Here is a 26,339-nt window from a genome sequence, read left to right on the forward strand (position 1 = left end):
TCCTTCAATGTAGTCAAACGCAAAGTCTATTACCTTTTGCCAAATGTCGGGAAGCCATTGGGGACCGTTTGCAGGGCATTCTCTGTTGATGACAGAGACAGGTGCCCTACTGTGCGAAGTACAGATGCTACATCAGGAAATCGGCAGCTTCAGAGGGGTTCCTTCCACTTCAGAAACAGGTCAAAGTCGCAAGGACTCATGTCTGGTGAGTACAGGTGTTCCAAGACCTCATTCCAACCTGCACAAAACGTCTTGACCCATCACAAAACCATCGTATACGGTACTAACGCATTCTTGCCACAGGTTTCACATAATCTTTGATAACATTCTGATGTATTTTTGTCATGAGCAGCCTCAATTTTAATCCACCAACGCTAATCACCTTTTGAAAACATGCTTTAGAGCACAGTGAAATCGACACTCTTCACTTCAACACCACACAGCAACACTCCCAACTGGATGCCCGTCAAATGCAAATTACACATTGACAACCAACAGCGCCACCTGACCGCTCCCATATTCTATTTGCACATGCCCAATCTCCTGCGAATGTCTGGACTACGTTGCCACTACTTTATTTACAGCCCTCGTATATCTCGGCCTTATAATCTATTTAATCTTCTTCTTTTTTCCCATTTCCATTTGTCTCCTGGGTTGGCTTATGAACCAAGGACCTGCATCACTGCCTGTCTCTCCACCACTCTTTTCCTGCTTCCTGTATCTTCCCTCCTCTCCATATTCTTCTCCACTGTATCCATCCATATCTTTTAAGGCCTTCCTTGTGGTCTCTTTCCTGATGGTTTTTCTGTAAATACTTTCTTTGGAACTTGGTCTTCTCCCATTTGCATCACGTGCCCATTGATAAACTTAATGCACCGAATAAACAGGAGATAAAGAACCTGCCTTGTCAATACTAATCAAAAAACTATTTAATATATGTATAAATAAATAAATACATATTTCGAGAACATATCATTCTCTTCTTCCGCTATAGTATTTCACAATTCCAATCACTGTAAGTAGTCAATACCATCAAATATAGACGTTAATATGGTCAAATTTATAGATTAACTAGCAATTACCTGAGCTTCGCTCGCGTGGATTTCGTAGTTTGATCAAAGTAATCGTTCCTCGGAATTGTACTGAGACATTATCTGAAGATTCCTAAAGTATAAAAACTCACCCAAAAATTGAGTTTCATTTACCCCAGATATTCTTTGTAAACCATGTATGTGCTACTACCTTTTGGGGCTAAGATGACCATGCGACATACATCTGTACATGTGAGAAACAGTCTTCTCTCAAGTCGAAAAAAATAAATACATGTTCCTTTATTTTTAAAGGACATTCCAAATACCTATTCCCACATCTGTAACATCTTCAGTTTTTGATATATACATAATTATCCCCATAAAAGAATTCCACCCCTTGATCAGTCCTTTCCCCACCTCCATCTAAACCGGGCGAATTGGCCGTGCGTGTAGAGGTGCGCGGCTGTGAGCTTGCATCCGGGAGATAGTAGGTTCGAATCCCACTATCGGCAGCCCTGAAGATGGTTTTCCGTGGTTTCCCATTTTCACACCAGGCAAATGCTGGGGCTGTACCTTAATTAAGGCCACGGCCGCTTCCTTCCAACTCCTAGGCCTTTCCTATCCCATCGTCGCCATAAGACCTATCTGTGTCGGTGCGACGTAAAGCCCCTAGCAAAAAAAAAAAAACCTCCATCTAAGTGTATTTTCCCAAAACAAAAATGCATGTTCCTTTATTTTTAAAGGAGATTCTAACATCTTCAGCTTTTAAGATATAAGTATCCACATAAAAAATAATTCAACTTTTTTCACTTCTTTTCACCCCCCCCCCCCCCATTAAGTGCCTTCTCCAAAAACAAAAAGGTACAAGTTCCTGTATTTTTAAAGGACTTTTGAATACCAAGTTTCTTGTCTCTCACATGTTAAGTTTTAGACATACAATGTAGTTATACCGGTACTCATCTTAAAAATGTACCCGCTTTTCCCATTCTTTTCAGCCCCTTAACTGGATTTTCCAAAAACAAAAAAATATGTTTTTCATTATTTTCAAAGGAGATTCCAAATACCAGTTTTCATGTCTGTATGTCTGTAACACCTTCAGTTTTTGAGATAAATGTATACTCTTAAGAATAATTCAACTTCTTCTTCTTCACTTCTTTCCACCCCTCTCCCGCCTTCAGTGGGCTTTCGGAAAACAAAAAGTAAGCGTTTCTTTATTTTGAAAGGAAACACAAAATACCAACTTTCACGTCTGTTACAGCTTCAGTTTTTAAGATAAAGTATCCTCATAAATATATTTCAATTCCTCATGTACTTATTTTCAACCCCATACCCCTTACGTTGATTTTCCAAACAAAAAAATGCATTTCTTTATTTTTAAAGGAGATTCCAAATACTAATTTTCACGTCTGTAACATCTTCAGTTTTTGAGATATAAGTATCCTCATAAAAGTAATTCAACTCTTTTCACCCCTCCCCCCTTCCTACCTGTTAAGTTGATTCCCCCCTCTCCAAAAGCGTGTTCCTTCATTTTTAAATGAGATTCCAAATACTAATTTTCACGTCTTTCACAACTTCAGTTTTTGAAATATAAGTCTCCTCATACAAAGAATTCAACTAATTTTTCAATTCATTCACCCCCCTTAAGTGGATTTTTCGAACACAAAAGAACACGTGTTTCTTTACTTTGAAAGAAGATTCCAAATACAAATGTTCATGCCTCCAACATCTTCAGTTTTTGAGATATATGTATCCTCATAAAAAGAATTCAACTCCTTTTTCACCCCAGCCCGTTAAGTTGATCGCCCCCCCCCCCCCCCCAAAGCGTGTTTCTTTATTTTTAAAGGAGATTAAAAATACAAATTTTTGCATGTTTAACCTTAAGTTTTTCCATAAATTTTTCCACTTCCTTTCGCCCTCCTCCCTTAAGTGACTTTTCCGAAAAACAAAAATACTTGCCTCTTTAAACAGGAGCTTCCAGAATGCCAATTATCACGACGGTAACATCTTCAGTTTTGAGACATATGTAACCTCATAAAAAGGAATTAAACTCCTTTTTCACTGCCCCCACCCCTAAATTGATTTCCCCCCCCAAAATGCATATTTCTTTATTTTTAAAGGAGATTCCAAATACTAATTTTCACATCTGTAACACCTTTAGTTTTTGAGATATAAGTTTCCTCATACAAAGAATTCAACTAATTCTTCAATTAATTCACCCCCACCTTAAGTGGATTTTCCAAAGACAAAAGATTACGTGTATCTTTACTTAGAAAGAAACTTTCAAACACAAATTTTCATGTCTGTAATCTTCAGTTTTTGAGATATAAGTATCCTCATGTATTACCAATATAATGGTCCATTATTGGACATTATCAATTTTCCAGCTAACTCATTCTTGGTTGCCTGCGTTTCGCCCTCGTATGCTAAGTTAGGCTCGTCAGTTGGGACTTAGCACACCACCCAAGACGCAAGGCTAGTGCATACCGTGGAGGCCACTGCATACGCTATTTGAAGCCACCAGCAGTGCCAATGCACTATGAGAGCTATGTCTCATTTCCAAAAATAGATGCCTGCCTGGCCATCAAATGATGTAGATGTTGATTCCCCTAGGGAACCTAAAATATTTGTCCTGAATGAGTAAATTTATAATACCAATATAATGGTCCATTATTGGACATTATCAATTTTCCAGCTAACTCATTCTTGGTTGCCTGCGTTTCGCCCTCGTGTGCTAAGTTAGGCTCGTCAGTTGGGACTTAGCACACCACCCAAGACGCAAGGCTAGTGCATACCGTGGAGGCCACTGCATAGGCTATTTGAAGCCACCAGCAGTGCCAATGCACTATGAGAGCTATGTCTCATTTCCAAAAATAGATGCCTGCCTGGCCATCAAATGATGTAGATGCTGATTCCCATAGGGAACCTAAAATATTTGTCCTGAGTGAGTAAATTTATAATACTAATATAATGGTCCATTATTGGACATTATCAATTTTCCAGCTAACTCATTCTTGGTTGCCTGCGTTTCGCCCTCGTGTGCTAAGTTAGGCTCGTCAGTTGGGACTTAGCACACCACCCAAGACGCAAGGCTAGTGCATACCGTGGAGGCCACTGCATAGGCTATTTGAAGCCACCAGCAGTGCCAATGCACTATGAGAGCTATGTCTCATTTCCAAAAATAGATGCCTGCCTGGCCATCAAATGATGTAGATGTTGATTCCCATAGGGAACCTAAAATATTTGTCCTGAATGAGTAAATTTATAATACCAATATAATGGTCCATTATTGGACATTATCAATTTTCCAGCTAACTCATTCTTGGTTGCCTGCGTTTCGCCCTCGTGTGCTAAGTTAGGCTCGTCAGTTGGGACTTAGCACACCACCCAAGACGCAAGGCTAGTGCATACCGTGGAGGCCACTGCATAGGCTATTTGAAGCCACCAGCAGTGCCAATGCACTATGAGAGCTATGTCTCATTTCCAAAAATAGATGCCTGCCTGGCCATCAAATGATGTAGATGTTGATTCCCATAGGGAACCTAAAATATTTGTCCTGAATGAGTAAATTTATAATACCAATATAATGGTCCATTATTGGACATTATAAATTTTCCAGCTAACTCATTCTTGGTTGCCTGCGTTTCGCCCTCGTGTGCTAAGTTAGGCTCGTCAGTTGGGACTTAGCACACCACCCAAGACGCAAGGCTAGTGCATACCGTGGAGGCCACTGCATAGGCTATTTGAAGCCATCAGCAGTGCCAATGCACTATGAGAGCTATGTCTCATTTCCAAAAATAGATGCACTGCCGGTGGCTCTAGTTAGCCTACGCAGTGGCCTCCACGGTATGCACTAGCCAGCGTATTGGTAGGTGTGCTAGGTACCAACTGATGAGCCCACCCCAGCACACGAGGGCGAAATGCTGGCAACCAAGAATGAGTTAGCTGGAAAATTTATAATGTCCAATAACGGACCATTTATATTGGTATTATAAATTTACTCATTCAGGACAAATATTTCAGATTCCCTATGGGAATCAACATCTATATCATCTGATGGCCAAGCAGGCATCAATTTTTGATAATGAGACAAAGTCTCTTAGTGCATTGGCACTGCCGGTGGCTCTAGTTAGCTTACGCAGTGGCCTCCACGGTATGCACTAGCCAGCGTATTGGTAGGTGTGCTAGGTACCAACTGATGAGCCCACCCTAGCACACGAGGGCGAAACGCTGGCAACCAAGAATGAGTTAGCTGGAAAATTTATAATGTCCAATAACGGACCATTTATATTGGTATTATAAATTTACTCATTCAGGACAAATATTTCAGATTCCCTATGGGAATCAACATCTATATCATTTATGTTACAGTTTGTCGTAAAAAATTCAACCTTAAAATTACAAAACATATCCTGACATTAATCACGTAATTCCTATGAAGATAAACTGTTAATTCACCTCAATAACCTTATTAAGATAAAAATATCCTTTAGTGTTTATCTTTTGCATGAAGTTATTGTCGTTTTAGTGAAAACATAGGAATGGTTCTAAATATTTACGGGAGAAAGTTCTACTGATGGCCTTCTTCTTGGACTTTGAAACATCATATGATTGTGTGTGCAGGAACATGGTATGGGGAGCTTTACAGAAAAACGATGTTGAGGAGCAGACAATAGAAAGAGTGAGGGAGATGTAACATGGGAGTGTCAACTGTGTGAAAGTAGAAGGAGAGAGAACAGATTGATTTGAGCAAAAGTGGATTAAGACAAGGAAGTGCTCTGTCACCTTTGCTCTTCATTGTAGTAATAGACGAGTTAATGACGAAAGTGGCAAGGAAAATTGGGGAAGGACAAATGAAAGTGATGATATTTGCGGGTAAATTGTTAATCTGGGGAGAAAAGGAAGAGGATATCCAGGAACAGTTAGATGCATGGGAAGATGAGGTGGAACAATATGAAGTGAAATTTAATGACAGTGATATCGTGATCACAACTAGAAAGGAGAGACCTATGAGAGGGATAATGCTTGGAAGGGAACAGCTTAGGAAGGTAGAGAGTTTCAAGTACCTGGGAAGTATCACAGAGGAAAGTGGAAGAAATGACAAGGAAATAATCGAGCGTGGAAGAAAAGCAGGAGTGTTCCTGAAGTGTCAGAAGCCTGGTTTGGAGCAAGGAATTCCCTCAGAGAAGCAAAAGAGTGATATACAGGATGTACTATTCTGACATACACAGCAGAAACTTGGGTAATGAGGCAGAGAGCCATGACTAGGATACAGGCAAGTGAAATGAAATTTCTGAGAAGCAGGATAGGAATGACTAGAATGGATAAGATGAGAAATGAGAAGGTTAGAGATACAGTAAAAGAAGAGCCACTACAGAACAAGATAGAGGCATCTAGATTTAGATGAGGTGATATGGAGGCATGAAGAGAACGACAGAGGAAAGGATACCCAGGAGGATGCACGAAAGAAATAACAGGAAAATGACCAAGAGAAAGGCCAAGAGACAGGTGGATAAAAGGAGTGGAAGAATGTGTGCTGGGCTAGAGTGAAGAGGGAAAAGTGGTGGGAAGACAAGAGGAGATAGAGGGTTTATGTTCCAAGCAGACCTGACCAACGGCTGGAAACTGCATATGATGATGATGATGGGGAGAAACGACCAAGCTAATGTCCAGCAAGGGAAGAAAATGTGCAGCATTGGACGAGACGACTCAAACTGACAGGTGAGTAACAATAGAGTGTTACAAAAGCAACAGTCTTTGTAATTTAGCCTACAGTGTAATATGTGAGAAATTTGATTTTTTTAAAACATACCCATGAAAACTGACTGATCAGACAAAACAAAATTAATGAACCTAGACTTGCACTATCTTTCTTGATATGCAGAAGAAGGAAAAGTTACATTATGTTAAATCTGGATATGAAGCATGGTTCTTTGTTACCAATCAAAATCAAAGAGTATTTCAAAGTAATGGAAACAAACCATCTCCAATTGCAAGCAAGAGGTTGAAGGTTATGCCATCTTGCTGACTAGATCATTGGCTCACTGGTTCATAACAAACATTTCCAGTAATTATTTATCTATTGAATAAAGAAAGCAGGTTGCTGTCTACCTTGAATAACACAAGCAATAAATATTCTAAAATGTGATGAACCATAATAACTAAAGCCCACTGATGGCCGGGAAAGAAAATCATACCATACTGGATTCCTTAATGAATTCTCATGGATGAAAATAAAAAGGTAGTTCAGCTTAAAGTCAATAACAGATTCCAGCAACAGAATACTCTTATTCACCTTACATTTTCTTGTTTTATTTGCAACACAATACAACCCTAAGGCCCACCTTTACCTACATAACTGTATAAAACAGGTAAGTACAGGAACTATATACCTGTTCATAAAGTGCAGCTATATCAGCATCTCCAAGAATTTCATGTGGAACTTCTATTTTCACTAGATATTGCGCTAAATAAGCTCTCTTTTTCAGGTCAGCCATATTCTGAAACAACCATTCCAGTATTGGATGGATAATATGTTTGTCTCCTTGAACAAGACCCTGGCGAAAAGCTGACCTAAAACATAACATGTGCATTAATTTCAGCATAAAAGAATATATAATGAACTTATAAGTGCAAATATCAGAAATATGACAAAACATACAAATATTAAAAATGAATAAAATAGCTCTTTCCCTATTCTGCACACAAAGGTACTCTTCTAATTACACTTTCCTGCATACCCACACTCTTGTTAACATTGCCAGTGTGACTTGTTACAGCTGCACAAAGTCAGCCTAGGCTTGCCAAACAGCCAGACAGGCTAGCCAGAACAGTAAGGAATTTTCCCATTTTGTTCAGCGTACTGTGCAAACTGCAAACCACACTCCCAAATGACTGCAGGATGATTTTGGTGATGACAACATTTTGTCTTTAATGGATTGCATTTCCCATGAATAAAAACCTTAGTAGAACTTTAAGCTTTTTAGTCTGTCAAAATACAAAACATTAACACTTTGAACACTATAACATACCTGTAAAAATATAAGAGGAATAACATGTTTCGTTCCACAAGAACATCCTCGAATTCTATCAAATCACCTTTAACCATGCACATACACAAAATTGTTTACAGTGCATAAACGATTGTGAATGATAGTAAAAAGGAGTAGTAAGGACAAGTGAGATGAATTATGAATAGATGTCTGCTGTCATACTTCATCTCACTTGTTCATTACATCACCATTTCACAATCATTTACAATCATTCATCACCGTTTATGCAATGAAAACAATATTGTATGTATGCATGGTTAAAGGTGACATGATAGAATCTAAGGATGTTTTGTTAGAACGCCATGTCATTCCACTTGTAATTAATTATTTACAGATAAGTTATAGTGTTACATTTCATGATTTGACATACTGAAAAGCTTGGTTAACATTGAAGAAAATGGCTTCCTTCTAAACAAAACAAGAAAAGTAAAACCTCAGTTCAAAAGACACCACAGTTAGCAAAGTCACTTTGTACTGTTGATTATCGTAATGTAAATTATATGTATACAGAGATCACTATGGTTTTAATTTGTTTACAGAAGAAGGGCCGGGCTGAGTGGCTCAGACGGTTGAGGCAATGGCCTTCTGCCCCCAACTTGGCAGGTTCAATCCTGGCTCAGTCCGGTGGTATTTGAAGGTGCTCAAATACGTCAGCCTCGTGTTGGTAGATTTACTGGCACATAAAAGAACTCCTATAGGACAAAATTCTGGTTCCTCGGTGTCTCTCAAAATCATAAAAGTAGCCAATAACATTATTATCATTATTATTATTATTATTACAAAGGAAGGAAATGAACTATTGAAGATAAAGTTAACTATGACAATACCATTGAGATGGCCATTCATTATTAAATTGATTAGTGCATCGCCAGGCTGAGTTGCTCAGACGGTTGAGGCGCTGGCCTTCTGACCCCAACTTGGCAGGTTCAATCCTGGCTCAGTCTGGTGGTATTTGAAGGTGCTCAAATACGTCAGCCTCATGTTGGTAGATTTACTGGCACATAAAAGAACTCCTACAGGACAAAATTCTGGTTGCTCGGCGTCTCCCAAAATCATAAAAGTAGCCAATAACATTATTATTATTATTATTATTATTATTATTATTATTATTATTATTATTATTATTATTATTACAAAGGAAGGAAATGAACTATTGAAGATAAAGTTAACTATGACAATACCATTGAGATGGCCATTCATTATTAAATTGATTAGTGCATCGCCAGGCTGAGTTGCTCAGACGGTTGAGGCGCTGGCCTTCTGACCCCAACTTGGCAGGTTTGATCCTGGCTCAGTCTGGTGGTATTTGAAGGTGCTCAAATACAACAGCCTCGTCTCGGTAGATTTACTTGCACGTAAAAGAACTCCTGCGGGACTAAATTCCGGCCCCTCGGCATCTCCGAAAACCGTAAAAGACATTAGTGGGACGTAAATCAAATAACATTATTATTATTATTAGTGCATCAAAACTGTGCAATATTTTCATTTTCATTAAATTTATTTTAAGTATATTTCCATCAAATGCATTCACAGAGAGAGTTTTCTCCGTTTATAACATTAAACAGAGGGATGAGCAAAACAGTTCTATAGTTGATCTGATAAAAGATGAGATGTAGCCTAAACTGCAAAATATATGTCACAGGGATAATGGTGGGAGCCCAGCGAACAATTCCCAAATTCTTATCGCTGTTTTGGACTTCTATCAGCATAGAAAAACATCTGTTGACAAACATAGCGATAGCTGTCATTCGCGGTTCAACATTAATTTTGAGAAATCATTTATACAATTTATGACTTTATTAGACAAATAAGCTTGAGTGGAGCTTTTAAAGGTAGGCAAGATCACAATATGAAGTTGGTATTCAAAAGTACAAACTGGGCCAAATCTGTATTTATTTATTTTTTAACAATTTGCTTTACGTCGCACCGACACAGGTAGACCTTATGGCGACAATGGGATAGAAATGGGCTACAAGTGGGAAGGAAGCGGCCGGTGGCCTTAACTGAGGAACAACCCCAGCATTTGCCTGGTGTGAAAATAGGAAACCATGGAAAATCATCTTCAGGGCTGCCAACAGTGGGATTCGAACCCATTATGTATGGACGGATGGATCGTATTTTGTGTTGATATTCTTTGCTTCTTGCTTCCTTTTTCTATTTCTATGTGAAATTTATTTTCATAATCCATACAATATGATTTATTAGACAATAATTTTTACAACCTCTTAAACAGTGATGATAAATTGTATAATGGTAAAATGAAGTATACTTTGTCCTAGGGAAGTTACAAAATAAAATGAAATACAATTACAATGAAAGTAGCAGTGATTTTTACAAAACAATACTTCCTAATAAAAAGTATGAGATACACACTCAAGGGCAAAATATTAGTTACCGGGAGAGTTGGCCATGCGGTTAGGGGCACACAGCTGTGAGCTCACATCCGGGAGATAGTGGGTTCGAACCCCACTGTCGGCAGCCCTGAAGATAGTTTTCCGTGGTTTCCCATTTTTATACCAGGCAAATGCTGGGGCTGTAAATTAAGGCCACGGCTGCTTCCTTCCCATTCCTAGGCCTTTCCTGTCCCATCATCGCCGAAAGACCTATCTGTGTCGGTGTGACGTAAAGCAAGTAGCAAAAAAAAAAATTAATTTGTTTATACTGTAATATGTGTCAAAGACCTGAAGCCTAATCACTGTATTAGCAAGTGATATAAGGATATGTATGGTACTTTGTGTTACATCCCAATATAGAAATGAAGAAGGTAACTACACAACAGTTAACGCAATTTTTGATCTGCTGATTCATCAACATCATCATCATTTTGCAGCTCCAGTTTTCCAGGTGTGGAGTACAAGCACTCGCCACACTTCTTCCCCTCTATGTCCTCCCACTTGGCAATTCTCTTGCTGACCTCCGATTTCACTGCGTCTATCCATCTATTCCTCGGTCTCCTAACTGGCCTCTCCACTTTCACTTCTCTGTCAAAGTAACTCCTTGCTGTTCTTGTTCCTCCCATCCTCATAACGTGTCCAAATCATTGTAGCCTGCATCTTCCTAAAAACTCCTTCCTGTTTGCTTTATTTCTAATCTTGTCCTTCCTGGTCTTTTGGTTCATTGTTCTGATGAATTTAATTTCTGTTGACTATTTTACTATTTGCCTTGTCATGCAGGGTACAGGTTTCAAGTCCATATGTGAGAATTGGAATGAAGTAGGTATAAAACATGGTCAATTTTGTTTTCTGGGGTTATTTTATCATCCCAGAGTAGATTTCTCATTTGAGAAGCTTTCTGAGTCCTATTAAGTATTATTTTGGTTTATTGTGTTATCTTTTGAAATTACACTTCCAAGGTATTTGATTAGAAACAGATTGCAATAGAGTTCCCTCCAGGAAAATGTTTGAATCAGTGCCTTTCTTGTTGATAGTCATTTCAACAGTTTTTGTTTTACTGAGTCCCCTACTTGGACACAGCTTAAGCACTTTCGATAGAGCATCTTTACTTTATTGATCAGGAAGTTTGGCACACCTATTCCTTCTATCCATTCCCAGATTATCTCTCTGGGCACACTGTCCATATTCTTTAAACTTGCCATTCCAAAGATTTAGTTTCTCCTGCACTTCTGTTTCACTTGCTCCCCAGGGATCAGAACATAATCTACAAATATCAGAGTGTTAGGCTCTTTGCAATGTTCTCTGATGGACTTTATGATCCAATGCATAACAATGATGAACAGGAGTGGTGACAAGGCACTTCCCTGCTGGACTCCTCTTTTGGTTTCAAACCAATCTGATCTTCCATTCCCTACTTGGACACAGCTTAAGCACTTTCGATAGAGCATCTTTACTTTATTGATCAGGAAGTTTGGCACACCTATTCCTTCTATCCATTTCCAGATTACCTCTCTGGGCACACTGTTGTAGGCCTTCTCGATGTCCATAGAAAACATCACTAAGTTCTTACCATATTCCCAGTGCTTCTCTGTTAGCATTCTGACATCAAATATCAGGTCTGTAGTTCTTCGGTTCTTCCTGAACCCGTATTGCTCCTCCTCCAATAATGGTCCAACTATATTCCTGATTCTTCTTTCAATTATCTTCTCCATAAGTTTGAGTAAGAAAGTGGAGTGATAACCCTATAATTTCTGCATTTCTTCCTGTCTCCCTTTTTATACAGGGGGTTAATGATACCTTTCATCCAGTCTTCTGGTATCCTGTTCTCTTTCCAGATGACAGAGAGTACTCGATACAATCATTGTATGCCTTGTGCTCCAGCTGCCTTTATCATGTCAGCAGTGAGGTTATCAAACCCTGGGGACTTACTACTTCTCATGGTCTTCAGCTGAGACTCCACTTCTAGCCATGTTAGCTGGTGTTGTGCCCCATCACTTGCACTTAAACTGCAGTCTTCAGTGATACATACCATTTTGAAGATTTTCTCCATTTAATAAAGTATTGAAGTATTTCTTCTCTGATGCCATGATCTGTCTTCACCAGGTTCCCATCATCAGTTTTCAGTGCAAGGATATTGCCGTGCTCACTTCTTCTGTTCTTGATAACCTTGTAAAGCAACTTCCTATTACTTTCACAGCCTTCTGTTAGCCTGGTAGTGAATTCGTCCCAGCACTTTTCCTTTTCACCCTCACATTCCACCATGGTGTTTCTTTCACCCTGCATATTGCACTTGCCTTTACACATAGTAATTCAGCTTCTGAAACCAGGGTGTTTTTGAATGACAGCCACTCTTCTTCTACTCCTCTTTTTCCATTTTTTGGTAATTTGGCCAAAAACTTTCTTTGGTATTGTTCTTCTTCCCATCTTCTCCTAGCAACCAGGTCTTTATCTTTGACATTTTCTTGCGCTTGACATTCTGCAGTTGGATGTTCCCAATGTGTGCAACCAAAAGCCAGTAGTCACCATCGAGACTTTCACTTGGAATAACCTTAACATCAGTGATGAACTGGCTAGCACATCTATCAGTTATTATATAGTCTATCACTGTCCTCTGCTTCCCATCCCAACTGTAGTGTGCGATTTTATGGCTGTCTTTCTTCTGAAACCAAGAGTTTTGTATGCTCAGGTTATTCCGTGCACAGAAGGCTATCAGGTTTTCTCCCTCCTGGTTTCTGCTACCACAGCCATGGGAGCTTATGATGTCTTTGCAGCCTTGCCTATCTGTCCCTACTTGGGCATTCAGGTCTCCCATAATTGTGATGTTGTCTTCCTTTATTTGGTCCTCTAGATCTAAAAGGAACTGATCTTTTTCATCTGCAGGGCAGCCTGCCTGTGGGGCATATACTTGGAGAAAGGTATGGAATACCTACTGATTCATACTAATACCAAAAGTTCAGTCCTAATACATGTGTTCCCAATTCTACTTTCTGAAATCTGGCAACCTTATAGTACCATAAAAATCCTGGAAGTTAAATCAGACTATCTTGGAGGTGTAATCTGGTAAATCAAAACAACATGACACATTACGTGTGTAAATTTATGACATTTAACTAACAACGTAATTCATATTCAGGTGCTTACTACTCACTTGCTCAGCAATCCACTCACACAAAGCCTTACAACAGGCATGGCCATCTGGTTGCAGGTGCTGAGTTATGTGCCGTTTGAATGGGTGCCAGTACAGAACGTTTAATAATTCTACATAATGTGTTACATCTACAGTACTTGTATGAGGATAGTGGCAACAGCTTCTCTTACCATACTCACTTCCTCTGGATACCTTTGCTTTGTCTGCAACAGACAGGTTGTCACATGAAATGTTCTTTGCTTAGTCTCTTTGTTACATTGCAGAATAAATTGTGATCTGGATATCATCTACCTGTACAGTATATTGCTGTGCATTAAAGTGCAGCTGCTTGTTATTCACTGTTCACACTCCAAATATAAGCACTACATCCACAAGTTCGTCATTTATATAACATGACTGTTCCATTGCTATGTATTTGACTAGATTGAATGTTTGTGCACTGAGAGAGTTGGCTCCGCAGTTTGGGTCACGCAACTGTGAGCTTGTATTAAGGAGATGGTGCATTCAAATCCCACTGTTGCCAGTTCTGAACGTTTTCAATGGTTCCTATTTTCAAACCAGAAAGTACTGGTACTGGTCCTCACTTCAGACCAGGGATACTACTTTCTCAATCCTACCTCTTTCTCACACTTGCATTGCCGAAAACTTTCAATGAATTAGTACGACATTAAACCACCACCAAAAATTTAATGTTTATGTGCAAGAACTGCCTGTACCCTGAGCAAGGCACAGAGCCCTCCGAGGCATTTCAGAAAACTGCAAAATTCATCAACTTATCTAACTTAACGTTGTTGTGTGTAGCAATTTCATGTAGTATGTGGCAGAATGTCAGCCTCCGGATCCCAAAATAGCAGGACGTAACAAAACCCAGTAGAGAAAGTTGGATTTTTGAAGGATGGAAAAATGTCTATCGACACTCAATGTTGTACCTGACAAAAATCATTAAAAACTCAGCCTTAAGATGCCCAAGAGAGATTCGGTTTACTCTGCACCTAGTAGGCCTAGAGTAAAACAGAATGTCAAAACTGACAAGCAAGCAGCCAGATGGCATCAAGTTAAAATGCTTGCACACCGTAACTGAGGCCATACGATTATTATATATATATATAAAATTCGCTGGGGCCATCAAGGACCACGTTAAGTCTTGTTGCATTTGACACTGAACTTGGCCTTCTTTAGAGCCCAAATTTCCCTCATTCTTTGTGAGTAGGCCTGCTTACGCTCCTCTGTCCAAGGGGCACCATGTCTTCTCTTCGGTTGCTCGTCTCGGTTTAGCCCGTTCGTCAATATTTTCTTGCGGAAGAGATCTCTGTTAAAGGCATCTTCAGCTGAGATATGTAGCATTTGCAGGTCTTCTTTGGTATTTCTAAACCAGGGAATTGTGGTTTTGGGGTTTGAATCAAAAAAGTGAAAGATTTCTTTAGTTAACTTTCTTCTGTCCATTCTTTTCAGATGACTGTAAAATTGTGCCTACGATTATTATTATTATTATTATTATTATTATTATTATTATTATTATGTAGCACAATGCAAGCTACAGCAGAATAGGTATATCATCTATTATACTGGGGAGAATGTATCTGAAGCACCCAGTACATATTTCATTATAATTTATCATTTATTAACACTCTTCAAAATGTAAAACTTCTTAAAATACACTAGATTAATCCCGCTCTTCTCCATACAATCAAATTCAACTGAAATGTTAAGCATGAGATGCTTTCTCTAGTGGTTTGACATCACACTAACACATCAAAGGTTTTCAGTAACAGAAGGATGGGAAAACGCCCTAGAATTGTGAAGGTAGCAGCCGTGGCCTTAATGAAGGTACAAGTATGAAAATAGGAAACCACGGAAAACCATCTTCAGGGCTGCTGACAATTGGATTAGAACCCACCATCTCCCGAATGTAAACTCACAGATATGTGACCCTAACCGCACGGCCAACTACCTCTGTAAACCTGAGATCTGATTAGAAAACAGAGCCCTTCGTACACTAAATACTTCTGCTATATCTCTGTCCTTACAGCTCCAGGACAAACACCTCTAGTCATAGAACACCCACAGCAAATTTACTCTTCAACAAATCTGACCAGAGATCAGGCTGTTCTTCACAAGGAAAAAAAGATTAATTGGGATGAACATAACAGACTTCAATACTTACAAATATAACTCTATGAAATTTGTATATGCAAACTATTTTCTACCATGAAATGAGCAGAGTGCAAACTATGATACAGCCTATGAAAGGCTCACAGCAAGGAACTAGCATACTGTACAGTTGTGCTGGCAGCAGTGCCCGTAGCCCAGATCTCAGCCAAGTGAACAGAAAAGGTAAGGCCATCATACCTCAACAGGTAGAGCATCAGATGTGAAATCCGAAGGCTTAGGTTCGGTTACCACCGAAGTCCAGGTAGGCATTTTCATTTTTATTCTGTACTTAATATCTCTCAATAATAATAATTAATGTTATTTGCTTTACATCCTACTATCTACTTTGATGGTTTTTGGAGACGACAAGATGCCAGAATGTTGTCCCGCAGGAATTCTTTTACATGCCAGTAAATCTACCGACACGAGACCAACGTATTTGAGCACCTTCAAATACCACCAGACTGAGCCAGAATTGAACCAGCCAAGTTGGGGTCAGAAGGCCAGTGCCTCAACAGTCTGAGCCACTCAGCCCAGCACTCAACATCTCTTAATCTCTTTAGAACATACTGTATGTACTCAACAGGATCTAATAAACTGAAACTTTATTTGAAGTACCTGCTGTGATTGTGGTAATGAGTACTACTTGTCTATTCCTTGATGTTCCTGCAGTCATGATGTTCATGCAGTCATTATTTTCTGCCAATTTGCCAGCCCTCTATATTGATCTAGCCTTTAAAAAATAACCAAAGCCATTTTTCTTTCCCTCACCGCATGATCTCCATAAACCATTTTTATAACTTTAACAAGCTCTCACTACGTTCAGCTCTCCATAGTGCTTCAGTATAAGTCATTAGGTCTGTCAATTCACAACATTCTCCTGCAAAACCACACTTAAAAGGCTGCTAAACTGTTGAGGGTGGGTTCAAGTCTCTAGACCAAGTCAAAATGTTGACCAGATGTAGCATTACATTAGCATTTGCTTGAGTTTGAGATATAGATTCTCATAAAAAATGACTGCATCTCTCTACTCAATTCAGCGTTTGACTTATGATCTAGATTGTGTGTTATCATGGTCCTAAGCAATTTAAAATAGTTTACACATTCTATGTTCTGATTATTAATGTAGTTTTTCAGAAATAGAAGGAAAATATCTAGGTTCATTAATGTGAGAAATTAGTTCAATCTCAGTTCCAATGAACTCTTCCACATAGCTACCAATAAAGGTCAAATAGCCACATTGATAGCCAACATCTGGGACAGATAAGGCAATGATTGGAAGCAAGCTAACTTTAACCTCAGACACATTATAACAAGGTTTGTTACTCATGGGTTCCACTACAAGATATGTGCAAACAAATGATTTCGCGAACCCGGACAAACGTGTGCGTGAAAGATGTAACCTCCAATGCGACAGTTATCATGCTATGTACTATGTAAGTAGAACAGAATCTTTGTCATAATTCTGTTTTTCCATGTATATTTTTGCACATTGTGCATATTTCCTATTAATAATAATAAGGCAGAATAAGAAAAGGAATGTATATGCCTATTAAATATCATGTATTAACAATAACAAAAACAATAGTAGTAGAGGGAGATGGAAGTAAAATTCAGGACGAGTGTCAGTTAAATCATCGCAAGCACAGAAATAAAGAGACGCAAGTAACAACTTATAAGCATAATGAAAATGCGAAAGAATGGATGAAGCAGCTATATAATGTCTGATTAAAATGATTCATTCTACATAAATATCAACTAATCTAACAGTAACAAGTAATAGAATTTCCAATTTATGTCAAGATGAAGTGGCAGTAAATGTCACATGTCAGAAGGATAATATATGAACGCAACACATGGTCATTATTGACTACTGTACCAATGAAAACTGATTTGTCAGATGATATTAAAGTATAGGCCTAAATCAATCACTTTTATACCTTGTAAAATGGGATTCAAGAATTAATATCATAAATATACACTCTTTCCAATTCTCATTTCAAACAAACTGTAACTCCAAACTATTTTCTTAAAGCTTTATGTTTAGTCATTTTGACATACACAATCTATCACCAATGACCCACATTTGGGGCTGTCGCCCAGGTGGCAGATTCCCTATCAGCTGTTTACCTAGTCTTTTCTTACATGACTTCAAAGAACTTGGAAACTAACAAGTGATCTCTAATCTTTCCATTCAACTTTCAAACAAATCCTGCAGGCTAGATTGAAATATATAAATATCTGTAGTAAAAATACTTATCTCTGTGTTATAAATGAATTTGTTTTCACCGTTTGATACATTCCATGGGAGCATATTTAATCGAGTGGCTTAGCAGCTCTGGCTTTCTGTCCAGATGACAAGAGGTTCAAATCCCAGCAAATCCGAGGTCGGAATTTTCACCAGAAAAAACATGTGGTTGGAAGGGCAAGCAATCTCAAAACCCTCACCAAAACATACCAGTCAGAATACCTCCAGTGACTACAAAAATGATTGGGATATGCTGAATAAAGTTTGTTTGATAGGTTTCTTCCTGAGTGACATGCTACCATTATTATTATTATTATTATTATTATTATTATTATTATTATTATTATTATTATTAGCAGAAATAGTCTCTTACGGCGATGTTTCAGGCCCAGGTTTGTACTTCAAGACTCGAAGCATAGTCAAAATTCGCACAGTGGTTTGATCTGGTTCCTCTCCACGAACATCTACTTTATTGCTTGAATCTACCTCCGCAAGAATATCAGTGAGCACCTGGAAAAAAAGAAAAGGAGATGAATATAACAAAACATAAAGAGTAATAATTTCTCCATAACCTCTAATACTAAACGCAGACGACAATTACATACTTGCAATAATTGTTCAGAGTTTTGGGAATCGAAAGATATAAGGCTAAAGTTTTTATTAAAAGGTGGCTTGCTGATTTCAGTTACAATATACTTCAGTCGATCACTCATGTTTGTGGCTTCCTGGATCTGCAAGAGACAGGAAAAATTATCAAACCAAATACAAAATGAAAATCATGGCACTAAGTACAAGTAGAGTGGAAAATTAACCCTCCAAGTTACATCACTCACTTGATTTTCAATTAAATTTTAAAATCAGCCGGGGACTCGAAAAACTATCACAGACAATCAAGTGTTATTTTGACGTTAACGCTATCAACGGTATGCATTCAATAAACACAAGTCAGAGTCGCGTTGCTAGGTTACAAGAAACATAAGACCGCAGGAATGTTTCTGCCAACATTCGAAACTGACCACTCTCTTAGATCATTGCCATCGTGATCTTACACCAGCCCATTACATACGTACTAAAATAATTGGAAAGAGAGAGAGTAATAAGGAACAAGAAACTAGTTAGAATCAAATACAGTAGAGATTAGTGATGGGTCGCGTGATGCAAAGCTCTCGATGTATTCTGAGCAAGCGATGCAGTACGTGCCTCATAATGCTATCTCGATGTCGTATATATTAGCGCTGTGAAGAGGAGGCGGACCTCCTGTTGATTGAATCGGATAATACGATTACAGCGCTCCTCCGGAGACCTCCGGTAGTCCTCCGATTGAATTCACTGGCGGAAAATTCAAATGCTTTGATGTGGGCAATGTTGCAACGGTGATCTTAGGAGGAATTACAATTTAGATTTCAGTACTAATTCCACAGATGCATGTGTTCCCCTACGTTTGTCATTCAAATGATATAGTCGTTTCAAGATCGCCGCATTATTTGTTACGTTATGAATAACAGATTTTGATCTGCTGACGTTCAGTTTGCAATAGGTGCAGGTGGATAGAATACTGTAGACTGAATATTGGCATATATTATACTGTTGCAAATGCGTTAACAATATTATTAATACTGGTAGTAAAATATTTTAAGTGGTAATTATATTCCATTGCATGTAAACATGTATTATATACGATGTTCTTACATTAATTATACTCGTAGCTCATTTATTACGGAACAGTACATCCGGCTCCATGGCTAAATGGTTAGCGTGTTGGCCTTTGGTCACAGGGGTCCCGGGTTCGATTCCCGGCAGGTTCGGGAATTTTGACCTTAATTGGCTAATTTCGCTGGCGCTGGAACTGGGTGTATGTGTCGTCTTCATCATCATTTCATCCACATCACAACGCGCAGATCGCCTAAAGACGTCAAATCAAAAGGACCTGCATCTAGTGAGCCGAACTTGTCCTCAAACACTCTCGGCACTAAAAGTCATACGCCATTTCAATTTTTACTGAAGAGTACGAACTGATTGAAACTGGTTATATGCTGTACCGGGCTGAGTAGTTCAGACGGTAGAGCGCTGGCCTTCTGAGCTCAAGCTTGCGGTTTCAATTCCGACTTTGCTCGGCGGTACCTGAAGGTGGTCAGGTGTACCGGCAGTAGCGGCGATTGGGAATTAGAAGTAGGGGGGGGGGGGGGGAATGTAAAGACAACAAAGTACCCCAGTTTGTGGGATATAGCGGGGGGGGGGTATAATCGTTATACATTAAAACTGAAAAAAAAAAGCTACTAAATGGAATTTCGACAAAGAGGTAAAGATTCTCAGCCTACCAACTTACCTGTGTTGATAATATTTATTTGAGATTTTGATTCAATACTATACAATAAAACATTCACGAGAGGAACAATATTACACATGTATTACAATTAAATAGACGTACGGCGTGATTATATAATTAAAATCATTTAGTATTTGACTACAAACTTTAAAAAAAAAAACTAACTGACACTAAATAGACTGCCAGACTAACGAATGCACGCGTACCCTTCCTCACAGCACATACAAAGTCTCCACTACAGTACTCGCTGTGGCGCTATACAAATCGGTTAACCGCGTGAACGACTTTGTTGCGTATTTCCGCTAATAATTTCGTTATTAATTAAAGCAAATAATTAGCTGATAAGACAACAGGGCTTGTAAAATTGCTTGTTTTAATAATTCCTATAATACCTTGTTTCATCCAGCTAAAATGGAATACAAATGCAAAGTTTTCTCCACAAAGTAGGGGGGCGACTGTCCCCTCTCGCCCCCCCCCCTAATCGCCGCTACTGTACCGGCACATGAAAGAACTCCTGTGGGACAAAATGTCGGCACCTTAACGTCACAAAAACCACAGAAGTGGTTATGGGAGTACAATAATAATAATAATAATATTAATAATAATAATCCTTCCATCAATTTACCCTCCAGGGTTGGGTGTTCCCTCGGACGCAGAGAGGGATCCCACCTATACCGCCTCAAGGACAGTGTCCTGGAGCGTGAGACTTTGGGTTTTGTTTTATGTCGCACCGACACAGATAAGTCTTATGGCGACGATGGGATAGGGAAGGTTTGGGAGTGGGAACGAAGCGGCCGTGGCCTTCGGTTAGGTACCATCCCGGCATTTTCCTGGAGGAGAAGTGGGAAACCACGGAAAACTATCTTCAAGGCTGCCGACAGTGGGATTCGATCCCACTATCTTCCGGATGAAAGTGGGTTCGAACCCCACTGTCGGCAGCTCTGAAGATGGTTTTACGTCGTTTTCCATTTTCACGCCTAGAAATTACTCTCCTTAGCCGTTCCTATCACATCGTCGTCATAAGACGGCATGACGTATAGCAAATTTTTACAAAAGTAATCGACAAATGGACCACGAACAATAAATGAGAATGTATATATTTCCTATATTCTCCTTCGTCATACTTATAAAGCAGTATTTACTATGTCGCTAGCACATCCGTTGCGCACCACGGATGGAACGGCAAGCGAGGCACACATTCAGTACTGTTGCTCCGTCCTCCGCTAGCCCTCCGCTCGCGTGACGAAGCACCGATTGGTTTCCCAGCAACAGTTTACTACCGGAGAATATCGGAGGGAGCGCTCACTCGCACTACCGATTGCAATCATAGGAGCAACTGCTCCGTTCCCAGCTGTATTCGCAACAGTAGCTCCGAGTGTAAGGGCTTAGTGGGCTGTAATTTCAAACTTACGTCCATGAATGTAGGCGCCCTATAAAAATCGTTACCTACATAAACAAAAATTGATCTATATCACCGATATTCCATTCAATACCCCTTAACAAAGAACGTATAGTCATTCAGAATAATTAATGCATCCTCTCATTTGTTATCAAGAAAATGCAATTATATCGACATATAATACATACCCCATATACCTGTAGGTATAAACCCTGTAGATAGAACAAACAATATATCTTAATAGGTTCAGTTTTTCCTCAGAAAAGTACAGACCCTACCTGTGCAGAACGTACACAGTGGTTCGTTCATTATTATTATCATTATTATGGAAATATTCCCATTATATTGGCGCTAGAATACAGTAATTTCAAGTTAAATTTGAATTCGTTTTTAATTTCTGGACATATGTAAAACACGTGAAAGACGTGGCAGAAGTAAGGAATGATTATTTACGAACGGAGGGAGGAGTTCAAGCGGTTCAAATCTGTAAATGCTGCTGTGTAAAACATGGCACAAATGACTCCTAACCACTGGTCTTGCGGTGTAGGTGGCAACGCGTCCGCCTGTCACCTGGCGGCCCCGGGTTCGATTCCCGGCCAGGTCAGTTTTTTAATTGTAAATTATTAATATCCCTGGCCTGGGGACTGGGTGTTTGTGTCATCCTTAACGTTCCTTTCCTCGCATTCAACACTTTACCCTACCCCCATTTACATAATACACGCAGGTTTCCTCATATATGGTGCAAATAGGGGCAAAGGATCTTCATAGGTCGACGCCCCGAACAAATAGCATTAAAAAAAGTTAAAGAAGGAGTGTAGTTTCGCGCAAAAACAGCGACGTCATAAATTCCTGTGAAAATGCTCGTTCATTCCTCCCGTATGAAGTTCACACTACGCGCTTGTCATTCAATGTTTTTTTTTCTTTGCTAGTTGTTTTACGTCGCACTGACACAGATAGGTCTTATGCGACGATGGGATAGGAAAGGTCTAGGAAGTGGAAGGAAGCGGCCGTAGCTTTAATTAAGGTACAGTCCCGGCATTTGCCTGGAGTGAAAATGGGAAACCACGGAGAACCATCGTCAGGGCTGCCGACAGTGGGGCTCGAACCCATCATCTCCCGAATACCATCTTCAGGATTGCCGGCAATGGGGTTCGAATCCACTATCTCCCGGATGCAATCTCACAGCTGCGCGCCCCTAACCACACGGCCAACTCGCCTGGTCGTTCCGACTGTAACAGCCTGCCTGTATATTGGTGGGAAGTAGCTGGGGTGTAAGATAACTTTCTTCTTTAGCATGCCATTCCTCTGGTTCATACATTTTCTGATATATCTGGTACGTAACACACTGGTTCATTATTGTATTCGAGCTATAAAATCCCTACTCTGAGCCACTGATTGGAATGAGTAGTGTGCATATTTAACGAAATAATGACAGAGGAGTGGTCACGGCAGTCTGCGACCTGGTTATTCCAGTTCTGGAACTTTGGACTCTTAGATCGGCACCGTAGTACTGTTCGTTGAAAGTGAGAAAGTGTGCGGTTTTTCATTTGATCGAGTATTTTATATGATAACATTGCTTTCAATCGCTACATTCCTACTGACGTTTTTGTAATGACCTATGTTGAATTCAGTTAGGAAAACCACCAAGTCAGTCTTTCTGAGAATCCCGTAGCGAAGCACGGGTACATCAGCTAGTAATAATAATAATAATAATAATAATAATAATAATAATAATAATAATAATAATAATAATAATAATAATAATAATAATATAAGCTTTACGTCCCACTAACTACTTATAAGGTTTTCGGGGACGCCGTGATGTCAGAATTTGGTTACGCAGGAGTTCTTTTACGTGTAATTAAATCTACCAACACGAGGCAGACGAATTTGAGCATCTTCAAATATCACCGGACTGAGCCAGAATCGAACCTGCGAAGTTGGGGTCAGAAAGCCAATGCCTCAAACGTCCGAGCCATTCAGCCCGGCATGCAATGATAATGTATGTATGTATGTTTAGTCCTCAGCCCGAAGGCTGGTTGGATCCTCAACAGCTCTGCCATCAGCTGTCATAGATGGCCTAGGCATCACTGAAGAGGCATACTAGGGAAATGAGGAGTGAGGTAGTTTCCCGTTGCTTTCCTCACCGGGCCAGAAGTTGCTATTACATATCAGTCTGCCAAGCCCACTGAAATGCATGCACCAACTGACCCTATGAGCAATATTTTCACACCATTCAGAGCAGGGACTGGCTGCAGAAGGAATGGCATTACTAGCATTACTCATACCTCAGTCACTTTCATTTTGTCAAAGTCAAGGATAAAGCTGAGACAGATCAATGAAAGTAACAAGATTGCTCTAGCCCATACCAGAAGACATAGTGCACTGTAAACACTAGGTCCCGCCAGCAAAGGCATGCAATGATAATAGTATTAATTATTTCATAACGAAGTAATTTACAGTCACGGACAAGGCCTAAATTATAACATGTTTATATTTAAGAAAATACATAATTATGTTTGTACATAAGAATGCTATGTGTAATATCGATAAATAGTTAAGGTATTAACTGAGGGGCCTAGTTTCGCACAATAGTAGCGACAAGTTTTAAATTCCTGAGAAAATGCTCTTCCATTTCTCCCGTACCAAGTTCACACTACGCGCTTGTCATTCAATCGGAGGTTCTGTTACATAATTATTATGTCTGTACGTAAGAATGCTAGGCCTATTTGTAATATCGCCAAATAACTGAAGTATTAACGAAGGGGCGTAGTTTTTCACATTAATAGCGACAAGTTATAAATTCCTGTACAAATGCTCGTTCATTTCTCCCGTGCCAAGTTCAAACTACGCGCTTGCAATTCAATCGGAGGTTCTCCGGAGGCAAACGATTGAAAGCGCCCGGAGCCTCCGCTCCGTAAACAACCGCTCCGTTAACAGCGCTAGTATATATAGTGACGTCAGGCGCATGAGCTCTTTGTCTCGAGGCAGTGCTGGGAAACGTATCGAGAGCTCTCGATGCATTTCGAGCAACTGATGCAGTCTATGACTCGTAATCCTATCTCAAAGTTTAAATCGGGACATCATGCGCATGCGGTATGTTATCCCTCGACTATAGCCTACTTCGCCTGTTGATCAACTAATGACGTCTCCGAAATCCTTAATAAGTAGTTAGTGGGACGTAAAGCAAATAACATCATTATAACAACTAATGACGATACGCCAACTACTTTATAATCTACTCGCGGTCAACTTACCTATCTGTATTCCTGCATTTTACGTAACCACTGTCCGCTTCCGTGGCGAAATGGTTAGCGTACTGGCGTTTCGTCCAAGGGTCTCTGGGTTCGATTCTCGGCTAGGAAACATATTTTATCCTTCATTGATTAGTTCCTATGGTTCGGGGACTGGATATGTGAAATAAATAGTAATGAAGAGTGTGATATATTTTTAACATTTTATTGAAGCGATGTCTTTTACGACGCATCGAGTTGTGTAATAATTTGAACAGAAAGTAAAATATACCGGTAATGGCATATACTGCTATATGTGGGCATGTATCCGAAGAGGGACTCGTTCTCGGGTTAAGTCTCCTTCTGGACTATCGATACTTTTATGTAAGTATGGTAACAAATAGATCGTTTCCTTGAAAAGGATCATTCAAGACCAGCCACAATATTATCAGACCTGAAGGCACATATACAGGATGAAGCCGAACTCCATCGACAAATTTTCGGAAATTGTTCAGGGAAACCTTCTGTGTATATTGGTATAAGGTACCCGTGGTCTCCGGTGGCTCGTTATAGAGTAGAACCGGTATTTAAATGATGATTTATTCGGTTTTATTACCGCAAACAAACTTATTTCTGTTAAAATACCTTGACGACAGAGAAAAGGCCAGCAATATTCAATAACCAAAACGTACAACCCAAAACCGAGAGAAGCAAAGCCTGTAGTATGTAATAACCAAAACGTACAATACAAAACACAGAGTAGAGCGATAACCCTCTGTCGAAACACGTACATTTTTATCCCAGTGTGTTCAATATGTTCTGTCAGTGTACCTACTGTTTTAAAGGTAACAATTCCATGTCGTTGGCTTCCAGCACGTTAATGAACTCCTGCGGGACATAATTCCCACACCCAGGCGTCTGTCAAGAACTAGCATTTAGGACGGACGTAACACAAATAACATTATAATGAGTACTATTTTCAGTGCAATACAGATACAAAGCTAACTGATCTGATGACATGGCCACGAGGTAATCAGGTTTGTTTACATTATGATTGGTTTATATTGCATGTGTTCAAGTAGAAGAGATTTTATTATATATTGGTTATTTTGTATATTCAGTAACGTTACAATTACTTCTATTAGCGATCTGGTTGTTTCTGCACGAACAGGTGTGTGTTTGGTAGCCGAAACTCCGATTGTCAAACAAGAACAAACAAAAATATTTGAAGATAAGATTCCAACCACTACAAAACGTAGCGGAGGATAATGCCTAACGATGATATTTGGCCAACTGAGCCACGCTAACAGCTCGAGTTCAATGTTTGCTAATGATTTCTGTTTCTGCTATATTCGTCCTGG

The 26,339-nt window shown here is 39.5% G+C and overlaps 1 protein-coding gene across 1 annotated transcript in view; it reads right to left on the reverse strand.

The window, feature by feature from the left end:
- LOC136876972 (intraflagellar transport protein 81 homolog) overlaps nt 1–18,979 on the reverse strand; it is a 142,758-nt gene extending 123,779 nt beyond the window's left edge. The window contains exons 1-4 of the mRNA XM_067150744.2: nt 18,854–18,979; nt 18,626–18,751; nt 18,394–18,530; nt 7,421–7,601 (exon numbers count right to left, since the gene is read on the reverse strand). Coding sequence (XP_067006845.2) covers nt 7,421–7,601; nt 18,394–18,530; nt 18,626–18,733 — 426 coding nt within the window. The 5' untranslated portion in view covers nt 18,734–18,751; nt 18,854–18,979. The remainder of the gene's footprint in view (nt 1–7,420; nt 7,602–18,393; nt 18,531–18,625; nt 18,752–18,853) is intronic.
- Between the last annotated feature and the right edge of the window lie 7,360 nt (nt 18,980–26,339).

The sequence above is a fragment of the Anabrus simplex genome, chromosome 7 (genome assembly GCF_040414725.1).
Source record: "Anabrus simplex isolate iqAnaSimp1 chromosome 7, ASM4041472v1, whole genome shotgun sequence".
NCBI classification, from domain to species: Eukaryota; Metazoa; Arthropoda; class Insecta; order Orthoptera; family Tettigoniidae; genus Anabrus; species Anabrus simplex.